The sequence below is a fragment of the Tamandua tetradactyla genome, chromosome 3 (assembly GCF_023851605.1).
Source record: "Tamandua tetradactyla isolate mTamTet1 chromosome 3, mTamTet1.pri, whole genome shotgun sequence".
In the NCBI taxonomy this organism is placed as follows: domain Eukaryota; kingdom Metazoa; phylum Chordata; class Mammalia; order Pilosa; family Myrmecophagidae; genus Tamandua; species Tamandua tetradactyla.
Genome location: NC_135329.1, coordinates 143902068 through 143914632, shown reverse-complemented (window position 1 = coordinate 143914632; position 12565 = coordinate 143902068). Strand labels below are relative to the sequence as shown.

General features: G+C 50.6%; 1 protein-coding gene across 1 annotated transcript; it reads left to right on the top strand.

Moving 5' to 3' along the window:
• Positions 1 to 8550: 8550 nt before the first annotated feature.
• On the top strand, positions 8551 to 11846 carry DLX2 (distal-less homeobox 2). Its single transcript, XM_077151956.1, has 3 exons — positions 8551 to 9191; positions 9687 to 9871; positions 10335 to 11846. Exons 1-3 carry the CDS (start codon positions 8780 to 8782, stop codon positions 10752 to 10754), a joined length of 1017 nt encoding a protein of 338 aa, XP_077008071.1. The 5' UTR covers positions 8551 to 8779; the 3' UTR covers positions 10755 to 11846.
• The last annotated feature ends 719 nt before the right edge of the window (positions 11847 to 12565 follow it).

Genomic DNA, 12565 nt, shown 5'->3' with positions numbered 1-12565 from the left:
CAGAAGAAAATCAAATGGCCAATGTAAAGACATTCAACTCCACTAATAATAAAAGCTATGCAAATTAAAATGTGGCAATATTTATAGTCTATAATATTAAAAAGTGTCCAAGATTCCTAAAACACATTCCTGGTGAGGCTGTTGAGAAATGAGCCTTCTCATACACTGTTAGTGAAGGTGATAAGTTGAATTATGAAACCCAGAAAAACATGTTCTTAATCCTAATCATGTTCCTATGGGTATGAACCCATTGTAAATAGGACCTTTTGAAGATGATATTTTTAGTTAAGTTGTAGCCAACTGAATCAGGATGGGTCGTAATTATATCACTGGAAGATATATAAATCTTCCAGCCAAGCCTCCAGGTCGTTTCCATACGTGGCAGACCTGGGCTCCTTGTGCTCACCTCTTTGAAAATGGGGAGGTTGGGAGGAATCCAGCAAGTTATTCACAGAGAAATGACGGTCCCGCTGGGCAGCTTAGTCCTGCTCACTACATCCTGTCTTAATAAAAGGGAATATTATTATTTGTTCAAAAATTATAGAGTAAGATAGTGGTTGTCAGAGAATCAAATTCCCTTCCTAGGACTCGATGCATTTAAAATGCATATGCATAAGTATATGCAAACATATGTTTGCTTTGTAAAAATGGATCAAATTGTTTTGTTTTTTTTTTTCACATGGGCAGGCACCGGGAATCGAACCCGGGTCCTCTGGCATGGCAGGCGAGCCACCGTGGCCCGCCCTGTTTATTATTTTTAACCATCTGAGTCAAGGTTACTTTTTATATTTATTACCTTTTCCCTTTTGTTATCCTAAGATATTGGTAAAACCATGTTTAAACATCTTAGGATTTTAATAGTGTTTGATTCTCCTAGAGGCTTGGCATAGGACTTTGCCCAGGGTACTGAATGGGTGTCATCCAATGCCCTTTTTCCCTAAGCTTGGTGCTGCTGGCTGCCCTGGGCTCCCCGACCTGCCCATCGGATTCTGCTTCCCCCACCCCCACCACACCTGGGACCACCCATTGCCTGGAAGCCCCAAGCCTGCATCCCTTGGCCTGCTCTGGTCCACTGGAGCCAGGAGGCAGTGTCTGCCCTGAGCTCAGCCACCACCTGGAGAGAGAAATGGAACAACAACCCAAGCTGCCTAGGCCTCAGCAGCTTAAAACCTGCATAGCCCAGACCAGAAAATGAAGAATTATGGAGGAGACGCAGCAGAGGAGAGAACATGTAATGGTATGTTCCCATGCAATAACCACGTGAGGAACGTATTATTACCCACAATCTACAGATTTATACAGTAAAAGTACAGAGAAATTAAGTACTTTATCACACAGTAACAGCAATGGCTCATGTCAGCAAAGTCTGACTCCTGATTCCAGGTGCCAGCATCTAGTCTTTGCAGCTATGTGAGCTGTGAGTTGACACAACTCTTCAATGTGTAATGAAAGGGAAGAGGGAGTGGAGAGGAAAACTCAAGGTTAGAATATTCGGTAAGAAAGGAATCGCATACCCAAAAGGTTATTCTTAGTTCATATATTTCTTATGGTTCTGTATGGTCTAAGATCTGAAAGCAGGCCTAAACTGGCTCATTCCTAAACATGCTGAACTGAAAACAGCAGTGGGACGCTACCGCGGAAGAGGCTCTGTGAACTTCTACTGCCCGGCAGCTCCTGTGGGAGGAGTTGCCATCTCAACCTGAGAGCCCCAGCCTTCTCTGCTAGCAGCACGGACAGACCTCAAAGGGGCAAGAGGCTCCAAGAGCAACGCCACCTTCAGCTCCCGGCTCCCCACTCAGTCCCGCAGGGCTGCCCACCGCGGCTCCCCAGCACAAACAATCCTTGCAATGGCTTCGACCGGCACGGTTTTGCAGAGAGCAGGAGGCCGAGGCGCTTCGAGGCAGGGAAAGTCAAAGATCAGTTTGTGTATTTGTGTGTGTTCAGGTTTAAAAACAAACCTCGTCAGGTGGGCAACGGTGGCTCAGTGGCAGAGCTCTTGCCTGCCATGCCGGAGACCCAGGTTCGATTCCTGGTGCCTGCCCATGTTAAAAAAAAAAAAAGGAAAAGAAAAAAATCTTGTCGACAGCCCCTCGTCTGGATACCTTTCACCACCCAATGTGGGTGCTGCTGAAAGTTCAAAGTGAACATCCCAATTGTCGGGGTCTCTGGCGCTTTGGGCATGGGGGTGGGGGCTGTATAGCTTATTCCACCAGCATTTGTGGCCCTCACGACGTGGGCCAGAACATCTGGCAGCACTCAACCATTGAAAGAGAAAGTGTTTCTTTCTCCCTCAGTATGAGCGCCTGTGCTCTCGGACCCACAGTCATGTCCCGGGCTCAGCGCCGCGGAGCCGTCGGGATCTTCTGCACCTAGCCAGGTGGTCCTAGTTCTCATTCAAGCCCCTTGGACTTACTCCCCAGCAGGTAGCAAAGGTAAACTGAACGAAATCTTAGCAGGGGGAAACCTCGGGTTCCCGGGGAGAGAGGACTGGAACCAAGCTCCGGACCCAACCTAAGATCCCTCCCGCGCCCAGTGCCCACAGGCCTGCTAGTCTCCCAGAGGAAACTCCTTCCAGTGGGCACGCGCCTCCTGCTTTCCCGAAGGTAATCCCGAGTCTGCTCACGTCCCAGGCCTCTGAACCTCACTGCAAGTCCTCACGGAGACCCACAAGCTGCTCACGGGCTGTGTGAGGCGGGAAGGACGCGTTCAGCCTGGGTACCGCCAATGCGCTTGGCATCTGCCTCTCCACGCTTGCGGTCATAGCACAAAGCCCAAGAGAAATGGGTGCAGTGCCCGCTTCTTCTGTGCTCCCCAAGCCAGAAACCTGGCTGCGAGTGGCAGCGGTCTCGTAATGACTGAGACCTGAGTTCAAGTCTGGACTCTACTGTGTATCGTTAAGCAAGTGACTCGGTCTCTCTAACCCTTGGTTTCCTCAATATGGATAATATGGTACCTGCTTCATGGGACATTTACCAGGAATCAATGGCATAAGGAAAGCAAAGGACTTGAGGGCCTGGGGCTCATAAACACTCCATGAATGCTAGTCATTATTATTAGTTATCGTAATATACCTGCTTTGTCCACTAAACTATAAGTGACTGGAGGAAGGAACCCCAGCACCTGGCACTGGCACTGTAAGCAGGAGGATAGTAATTGACTGAAACCCTCAAGCACACTCCAGAGAGAAAGAAGAGCCAGAGACCACTAATGATACAAAAATCTGATGGAACCCCTGAGGTGACGGCAAAAGAAATGAGGTTGCAGCTGACAGGCTGCTAGGGGGGTGGGGGTGGGGGAAGGCAGAAGGGACCGGGCACCTGGAGGCAACGAGGGCAGAGGAGCAGAGGGCCACTCATTCTGCACAACCGGTTCCTGCCATCTCAAGACCCAAGGCCCAACTGGCATCCCGGGAAGTTTTCCTGGCTTTTTTCCCCAAACGATGTATTTCCATTATGTCCTCTCAGTTACTGCTGGATCTATGCAGGAGAATAATCCAAGGATTTAGACCCCAAAGACTGGAGCCCATCCTCCTAAGGACCAAAGGGGGAGGGGGAAGGGGAGGGAAAGTGACGCCTCTCCAAATCCTTCCAGGCAGGGAAATCCAGGTTGACACTATCAGGCAAGAGGTGTCCCTAAGAAGCTGCCATCAAAACTCAGATAAATATTTGTATACCAATGTTCAGAGCAGCATTATTCACAATAGCCAAAAGGTGGAAGCAACCCAAATGATCATCGGCAGATAAATGTATAAACAAAATGTAGTATATCCATAAAATGGAATATTGTTCAACCTTAAAAAGAAATGAAGTTCTGACATATGCCACAAAACAGATGAACTTTGAAGACATATTAAGTGAAATAAGTCAGACACAAAGGGACAGATGTAATATGGTTTAATTTATATGAAATACCTAGAATATACAAACTCATGAAGACATAAAGTGGAACGTAGGTTGGATGGACAGGAAACAGGGAGTTGATGCATAATGGGCATAGGATTTCTGTTTGGGTGATGAGAGAGTCCTGGTAATGGATGGTGGTGAAGTTAGCACAACATTGTAACTGTGATTAATCCCACTGAATGGAATGCGTGGGAGTGGTTGAGATGGGAAAGTTTCTGTTGTATATATGTTTCTAGAATTTAAGAAGTAACTAAAAGATAGTGACAGTTAAATGCAGTACATGATCTTAGACTGGATCTAATAAGGGAAGAAAAAAGGCTCAAAAGGACATTACTGGAACATATGAAAAATTGGAAGATAGACTGTAAGCTTTATATCAATGTTAAATTTCTTGAGCTTCATAACTGCACTTAACATGATTACGTAAGTGCAATAGTTTTTGTTCTTAGAAAATGTACATGGAAGTATGTGTTCAAGGAGCATGATGTATACAGCCTACTCTCAAATGTTTAGACGGACGGACGGACGGAAGGAAGGAAGGAAGGAAGGAAGGGAGAGAGAGCCACTGGTGTTGGGGGGGAGGGGGGCAGCGAATATAGTTCCCAGTATGGGTTTTGTGTTATATTTTCAGTTGTCCTGTAGTTCGGAATTATTTCAAAATAAAAGCCTAACAGAAAAAAGAACTGCAATCAGCCAGTAAGGGACTCAACAAGCTAAACTCTCATCCTCCCCCAACGGTGGCCAGGAACCCCAAAGAGATTCATAAGCTCTCAGGCTCCTAAAGCTCCTAAAGCTCCAACTTTGGAGACAAGGACTCCAAGGAATGGTACCAGAAGGGGTACTGCCTCTTAGACAAGCACCCTGGAAACCCGCGACCCTCAAAGAAAGTGTGTGGAGTGAGGAACGCTAGACGGTTCCGCAGCAGCATGGGTGGCCCCCGAGTCAGGCTGAGCAGGGTAAGCAAGTGAGAGTGGGCCTGTCTCAGCAGAACATGAAGGGCACCCCAGCTCCCAGCTTGCACTTCCTGCCAGCAGAAGGCATCTTCTCCCAAGATTACCCCTACCCGCCAGGTTTTGGTGAAATGGAGGATGCCCAACAGAGGAACAAAGGCTGAGCTTTGGGCCAGAGGAAGCCCTGAAACTCTGAGCTGTCCTCCTGGGCCATTCACCCTCTTCTGGGGACCCGAAGCTGTTCATCTAAGGCTTACAGGAAATACTCCGTGATTTATACCATGGCAACAAAGAAAGGCAACTGCTTAGCAAGTAGATAGGGGGCACCTAACTCAAAGGGAGGTTGTTTCTGTCCTGGAGCCTCAGTGTTCATTTGTGCAGTGGAAATGATTCCCTCCCTGCCTGTGCAAGGGCTGACAGAGACCCCTATGTGAGGAGGAGGCAAGACTCTATGACTAGATAAAGTGTGCAGTGACAGCCAACTGGACAGGAATGCAAAGCAGAAAGGCATCAGCCCTTGGAACTGAAAGAAAGACTAGGACAGACACTGAGTTCCCTTCATGCCCCTCCCTCCTTGGGGTTCCTACAGAATAATAGTCCTGCAGAGAGTGAGAAAACCCGATACAGAGAAGGGAAAAAGAGTGCCCTGAGGTGGAGGAGGAGGCAGGGGCTCTACATAGGCATCCTTATTCCTCAGTCTGGGTCTGAGCCTTCCCTTCACTCCTCTCAGACTCTAAAATTGCTACAGAGAAGGGCATCACCCAGCTCTGAAACGTGGACAAGAATGTCAATTCTCTCTAGTACTGTCTCTCCGGCTGCAAACCACAGTGAGGAAATCACTTGGATACTGTGATGCAGAATTTAGATAATTTTGGCAAACCCACACTTTTCTCCTAATTATCAGAATTAATACCTCAAGCCTTTACTTGAGTCTACAAATACAGTTATGGATTCTACTTCTTTCTCTCTCTCTTCCCTTCCCCTCTCCCCCTCCCCTTGCTCAATGCCTTGGGGTCTCTTCTTCTACATATACACATGGTCCCTTGTTTTCCAGGTAAAGAGGGACCTGAGTCATATTTCCTTCCAGGAAGATGCCATTTTCCAGATTTCAGCCCACCCAGGCTTAGGGTGTCAAAACCATTCATTTGTGAATGAAGGTTTACAAAGAAATAAAATACAACAAACTTGACACCATAAAGAAGTCAGGAGGTTATCCCGGAGGTTATTCTTACACATTAAATAGATATCACCTTTTTAGCTGAGGTATAATGGAGAGGCTGGAGGGAACTGCCTGAAAATGTAGAGCTGTGTTCCAGTAGCCATGTTTCTTGAAGATGATTGTATAATGATATAGCTTTTGCAATGTGACTGTGTGATTGTGAAAACCTCGAGTCTGACGCTCCTTTTATCTACCTTATTGACAGATGAGTAAAACATATGGATTAAAAGTAAACAAATAATAGGGGAAGCAAATGTTAAAATAAATTTAGTAAATTGAAATCCTAGTGATCAATGAACGGGAGGGGTAAGGGGTATGGTATGTATGAATTTTTTTCTGTTTTCTCTTTATTTCTTTTTCCAAATTGATGCAAATGTTCTAAGAAATGATCATGATGATGAATATGCAACTACATGATGATATTGTGAGTTATTGATTATATATCAAGAATGGAATGATCATATGGTAAGAATGTTTGTGTTTGTATGTGGGTATGTTTAATAAATAAATAAATCAGAAGTCAGGAGGACCTGCTTGGGATGGGAACAAAGGAGCAAAGTACAGAAGGCAAGACTATGGCAACTCGAGTTTTAAATTTTCATTTTAAGGGGGGAAAAATGGTGGCCAACTTAACTCAAAACAGCTACCACTGTGGTGGCAGAAAGACTTGGAATTTGTAGTCAAGACATCAAAGGGCAATCAAGATTAAATATCAAGGTTAATTTTGTAACTGAGGCCTATAAAGCAACAGGCAGAGTGCAGCTTCAGGGCAAAGGAGTCCTGTGGTGATGAGCCCTACAGAGAAGAAGCATTTCTAAAAAAGCTCATTGATTTCCCTACCTAGGAACCTTCTTTAACCAAAGGAAGGCTGAAAACTAAATCCGGGCAGATGCGAAGGCGATATTACCTGCCTCACTGTTTCGCGGAGGGTGAGCTGTGTGGATGCTGGAGTTTTAATTACACACTTGCTGTTTCTGAGGAAGAAGACCAGAGATCCTATTTTTCAAAATATCAACTTGTTTTCCATTAAGTGGTTGTATAACAAGTTCTTTTGGCGACATGTTATGTCTTTAGGAAGAGGTGCTTCACATGGCGCGCGCTAGCACAGTTTTGTGGGTTTTAATTACTATTTTGCTATTGGGGGGGGGGGAGTGTTCAGGGGCTTGTGCCTCTGCAAGATTAGACTGTCTACAGAGCAGGCGACAGCCAAGCACAAGGCCCACCAGGTGGCGCCAAGAGGCAGGCGCAGCCGCAGGACCTGCGCAGCAGGCGTCGGAGTCCAGCAGAGGCGTTTGTCCACGGCTGCCAACCATGGTTCCCGACCGCAAGGTTATAGGGATACAGAGGAGGTCGCCACTTCAGATTTTTTTTGAAAAACCAGAAAGGGCAATGATAAGGCAAACCTATAAGAGGATTACATTAAATAAATGAGATTAAAGTGTTTATATTTGTTGACAGTTTACTAAGATTTCATAAACGTAGTATTGAGACGATTCTCTCACCTAAATATTATCCCATGTCCTTTTTCGTAGGAACATAGAATTTAGAGTTAATACGGACTCTGAAAACCATGTGGTCTAGCTTTCCATCCCAGGAAAGAATTCCTCAGGAGCACTTTCGGGTATCAATTAGCCATCAAATATACATAATTACTCAGAGCCTCGACGTGTCAGGAAAGTAAAAAGGAAAGTGGCTTCAGATATGTTATTAGCAGCAATACCTTTTAGTTTATATAAATTAAACAAAAAATAGCTTAAATGTTATCTAATAAATTGTCCTAATGTCTCGGTGGGTTAAGTAGGACGGAGGTATTATTAGTTGATTTGTGGATCATTTAAATCAATTGACTATGTCAAGCACCAAGCGGCTTGACAAAAGTGCCTGACACGGAGAGGAAACACGGAGCTAGAGCTGGCCCCGCTCTGGGCACTGCTTTATTTTGAATAATGTGTTTGAAAACTGACCTCGGACGTGAAGGAACGAATCAATGGAATTGGTTGGCACTTGAACACAGAACGGAATGGGAGACCAACTTCTTCCTCTGAAGCGAAATGCCAGTCTTCGTCTTTCCCCGCTTCAGTCCTCCATCCGCCGGCCAGCCGGACTCCGGCCGCCTCAGTCCCTCGCCTCGCAGCTCACTTTCAGCAGACTTTCGTACCCGCGGCTGCCTGAGCAGCCACGCGAGCCCTGGGATACCCGCCTACCCCCCCAGCCCCGCACCGGGCGTTCCCGGGAGCCGGCAGTCCCGCGGCCCGGCGCTTCGGATTGGCTGTTGCTAGGTGACGTCGCTCGCGCTCACGTGACGAGTGTTAAATGCCCACCCTGCTGGAGCCCGCCCGCAGACAATCGTAAAGCTGCTCGAGGCTGCTCACCTGCTCGCTCCTCCCGGAGCCCGGGCCCGGCCCCTCCACCCCTCCCCTCTCCATTGCCCGCCCCCCGCCCGAGCGCGCGTTGGACAAGGAGTCAAGTAGGCCCAGAGGCGGAAAGAGGATGCGGCCGGCGGCAGCTATCCCAAGCAGTGCACGGTGATCGCTTCCCCTGGAGGAGGAGGCGCCTAGCCCGTTGTCACATTTCTTGTTTTCCTACCTCCACCCCCGCAACTCCCCCGCAATTACATTGGCTGCTGGAAGAGACAGGGAAAAACGGAGGAGGCGCCTCACTTACCCCCGCGCGCCTGCCACCCTTGCTCTTTCCCATCCCGGGCCAGGATGACTGGAGTCTTTGACAGTCTGGTGGCTGATATGCATTCGACACAGATCACGGCCTCCAGCACTTACCACCAGCACCAGCAGCCCCCGAGCGGCGGCGGCGCCGGACCCGGAGGCAGCAACGGCGGCGGCAGCAGCAGCAGCAGTCTACATAAGCCCCAGGAGTCGCCCACCCTCCCGGTGTCCACAGCTACCGACAGCAGCTACTACACCAACCAGCAGCACCCGGCGGGCGGCGGCGGCGGCGGTGGGGGATCGCCCTACGCGCACATGGGTTCCTACCAGTACCACGCCAGCGGCCTCAACAATGTCCCTTACTCCGCCAAGAGCGGCTACGATTTGGGCTACACAACCGCCTACACGTCCTACGCGCCCTACGGGACCAGTTCGTCTCCTGCCAACAACGAGCCTGGTATGTATTATGCTGGCGTCAAGCGTACCAAAGTCAGCGTAGTTCCTGGGGTGGATAGGATAAAAATGTTTGGGGCGGTAGTCCGCCCTGTGCCCTAGCCTTTCACTTTGCCTGTTACCTGCCCGCTCAGCACCCTTTGCCCTTCCCCATCTTTGAACCGTAGCGGGTCACCGGGTAAGTCCCTTGGTGCTCAGCTAGTGGGACCCGGGGGGCGAGTGGACACGCGGTGTATGCCCCGCGGTAACCCCCATTTCCTTCTCACCTGCTTCTCCTTTCTTTCTGGCGTGCGTGTGTCTTTGCCTTCCCTAGATGGTCCAGCTCCTGGGTACTGTGGCGGCGCCGGCCCGAGGTTGGCGAAGTTGCGCCTGGGCACATCGCAGTCTCTCCAAGAACCCGCCTCCTGGCTCGGCCAAGTCCCCTGCCGAGTCCTCCAGGAGGACGGGAATTCTTAGGGCCCCGGGGTTCTGAGGCTCTTATGTTTACGTTTCGCTGCAGAGAAAGAGGACCTCGAGCCTGAAATCCGGATAGTGAACGGCAAACCAAAGAAAGTCCGGAAACCCCGCACTATTTACTCCAGTTTCCAGCTGGCGGCTCTGCAGCGGCGCTTCCAAAAGACTCAGTACCTGGCCCTTCCGGAGAGAGCTGAGCTGGCGGCGTCCCTGGGCCTCACCCAGACTCAGGTGGGAGCTCGCCGCTGCGAAGGCGGGCAGGCCAGTTCACTGCAATGTTTCTTAAAATAATTTCAAGGATATCGAGACCCGGGCTCCTAGGCCAGAAACAGAAATCTCACTGGAGGCCACCTCGTAGGAGGGAAGGAAAGGGATGGAGGGGGTGAGGGCAAAAACTTGATACCAAATTGTCTTTCTTCGCTCTGCGGATTAAGCGGGTAAAATAACTGGTCCTCCCGACCCTCTCTCGCTGTCACTATCACCCCCGCACACACACACCCACGGTCTGAGACCTTTGGGGATTACCTCCCAATGGAGCTGGAACAATCAGAGCCCGCGAGGCCGCTGCATGTGATCTATTAACCCGCCCTAGGTGCTTGGTGTCCCTCTCTAGCCCCCTTCTTTTTCCTCTTCCTCTCCTCCCCTGCCCATGCCAAGGTTCCTCCACTAACATTCATGTCCCTTGCCCATAAAGGTCAAAATCTGGTTCCAGAACCGCCGGTCCAAGTTCAAGAAAATGTGGAAAAGCGGCGAGATCCCCTCGGAGCAGCACCCGGGGGCCAGCGCGTCGCCACCTTGTGCTTCGCCGCCAGTCTCGGCGCCCGCCTCCTGGGACTTCGGCGCGCCGCAGCGGATGGCGGGCGGCGGCGGCCCGAGCAGCGGCGGCAGTGGCGCAGGTAGCTCAGGCTCCAGCCCGAGCAGTGCGGCCTCGGCTTTCCTGGGCAACTATCCGTGGTACCACCAGGCCTCGGGCTCCGCCTCGCACCTGCAGGCCGCCGCGCCGCTGCTACACCCAACGCAGACTCCGCAGCCTCACCACCACCACCATCACCACCACCACCACCACCACCACGGCGGCGGGGGCGCCCCAGTGAGTGCGGGGACGATTTTCTAACCCCAGGAAGACTGCACCAGAGACTGAGAGAGCAGAAACCAGCTGTCCTCGGTGCTGGTCCCCAAGAGCCAGAGGGTCCCTTCTACTGGCCCGCTGGCGCCACCCCATCCTCCCCGAGGTTGCGGCTCAGGATGGCAAGCCCCAGGCCCGGGTCCTCCCGGCCAAACAGGGCGAAACATGGCAGCAGCGTGGTGAGGCCTTCCCCCCCACCGCCGCATTTCCGACCTGAGTCCCAGGCCTCGGCAGCTTGGAGCCCCGCCTCGAACTTGCCTCCCCTCCCCTTCCCGCCGGGCTAGGCTGTCCGGCGCCTTCCTCGCCCCGGGCCTTGAGTTGAGTCCCGGAGAGGGACGCCTCCCCCTCCCGCGAGGCTTCCAGCGCATTGAGAGGCTCCTTTTTCCTCGCCCGCCCTCAGGCTCATCCCTAGTCGGCTTCGGTTATTGACCTCCCGGGGTCCTGCCTGCCCGCCTCCCCCTCCTGCCCCCTTGACCCAGGCTGCCCCGCCGCTTTTTTTCTGCCCTGCTATTTGCATCCGTCGGAGCCTCCAGCCCTTCCCCTGCGTTAGCTCTCCCCAGAAACTCTCCCATAGTGCTCTCATCTATCACCAGTGGAGTTTTTTTATTTTTATTTTTTTAAAAGTTTAGGTGCCTTTGCGGATGACCTCATTTTGATGTTGGGGAAAATGATTTTTTAATATGTGGACATTGCAAAAAAAATGTGTTTAAATTATCTTTTTTAAAACCTATCCAGGACTATTAGCCTGGACTTCGACACAGAGTTTGTAAATAAGGGTCTGTACAGATTTTCCCACCGATTTATTTGTATAAAAATACTCAGCTTTTCAGACATTTTTTTGTAAACCCCCAGTTGTGAAAACTGCAACTTAGCAGTGACCTCAGAAACACCCTCGTTTTAATTTTTCCCTTTGAAATTTTTCAGTTAAATTAAGCTACTGATTTGGATTTGTTTTATTTTAACCTAAGGTCTTTGTTCTTGAAAGGTATTTTGGGGTTATTTATTATGAAAACAACATGCTCTTAATGTTGATTTTACAATATGAAGAGATTATTTAAATAAATTATTGTTTTCGTTGTACGTGCACACTTTTTCCTTGGTGCCAGGGCTCCGTCGGTCACGCGCTGGGAGGTCGACGCGGCCCAGGCTAGGAACTTGGTTATCCGAGAGCGAATTTTAGGAGGCTGCAAACGCGATGAAGTGGGGCGAAGCGAGGATAGGCACGCTGGGCTCCGGCCGCCGCTAGGGGATCACGCTCCGCCTCCACCGGTGTCCCAGCACGCGGTTAGCCAGCCCGCGGTTCGCCAGCCTGCGGCGCTGTGAGTCACTCAGCGCCAGGCGGCTCCAGCCTCCGCCCGCGCGGCCCCTCCGGCGCCACAGCCCCTCGCCTGGGCGGTCTCCACCGCCCCCGCAGTGTTGGCCAGGCAGTGCGTCCGAGTCGCGGTCCGAGACCTCCCTGAGGGGGCCTGAATGCTGCAGCAGCCGTGGGTCAGACTCCTATACGCACTCCCAGCCGCTCGCCTAGTGGCCCTTCAGGGAGAGCGAGGAGCTGGCTGAGCCGAGAACCCAGACCCTCGCAAGGCGCAGTTGGTGACTCTGGAATGCTGGGGGACCCTGGAGCACAGGCTTGCACCAGCACACACACGCACACACAGATATACACCTCACAATCACACGCACGCTATCATTTTCACATATACAGGCACACACATGCTATGACACACCCAGTCCCGGTCACACGCTCATAATCACACTTACACACATAACCACATGCACTGACATGCAAATTCATGAACACT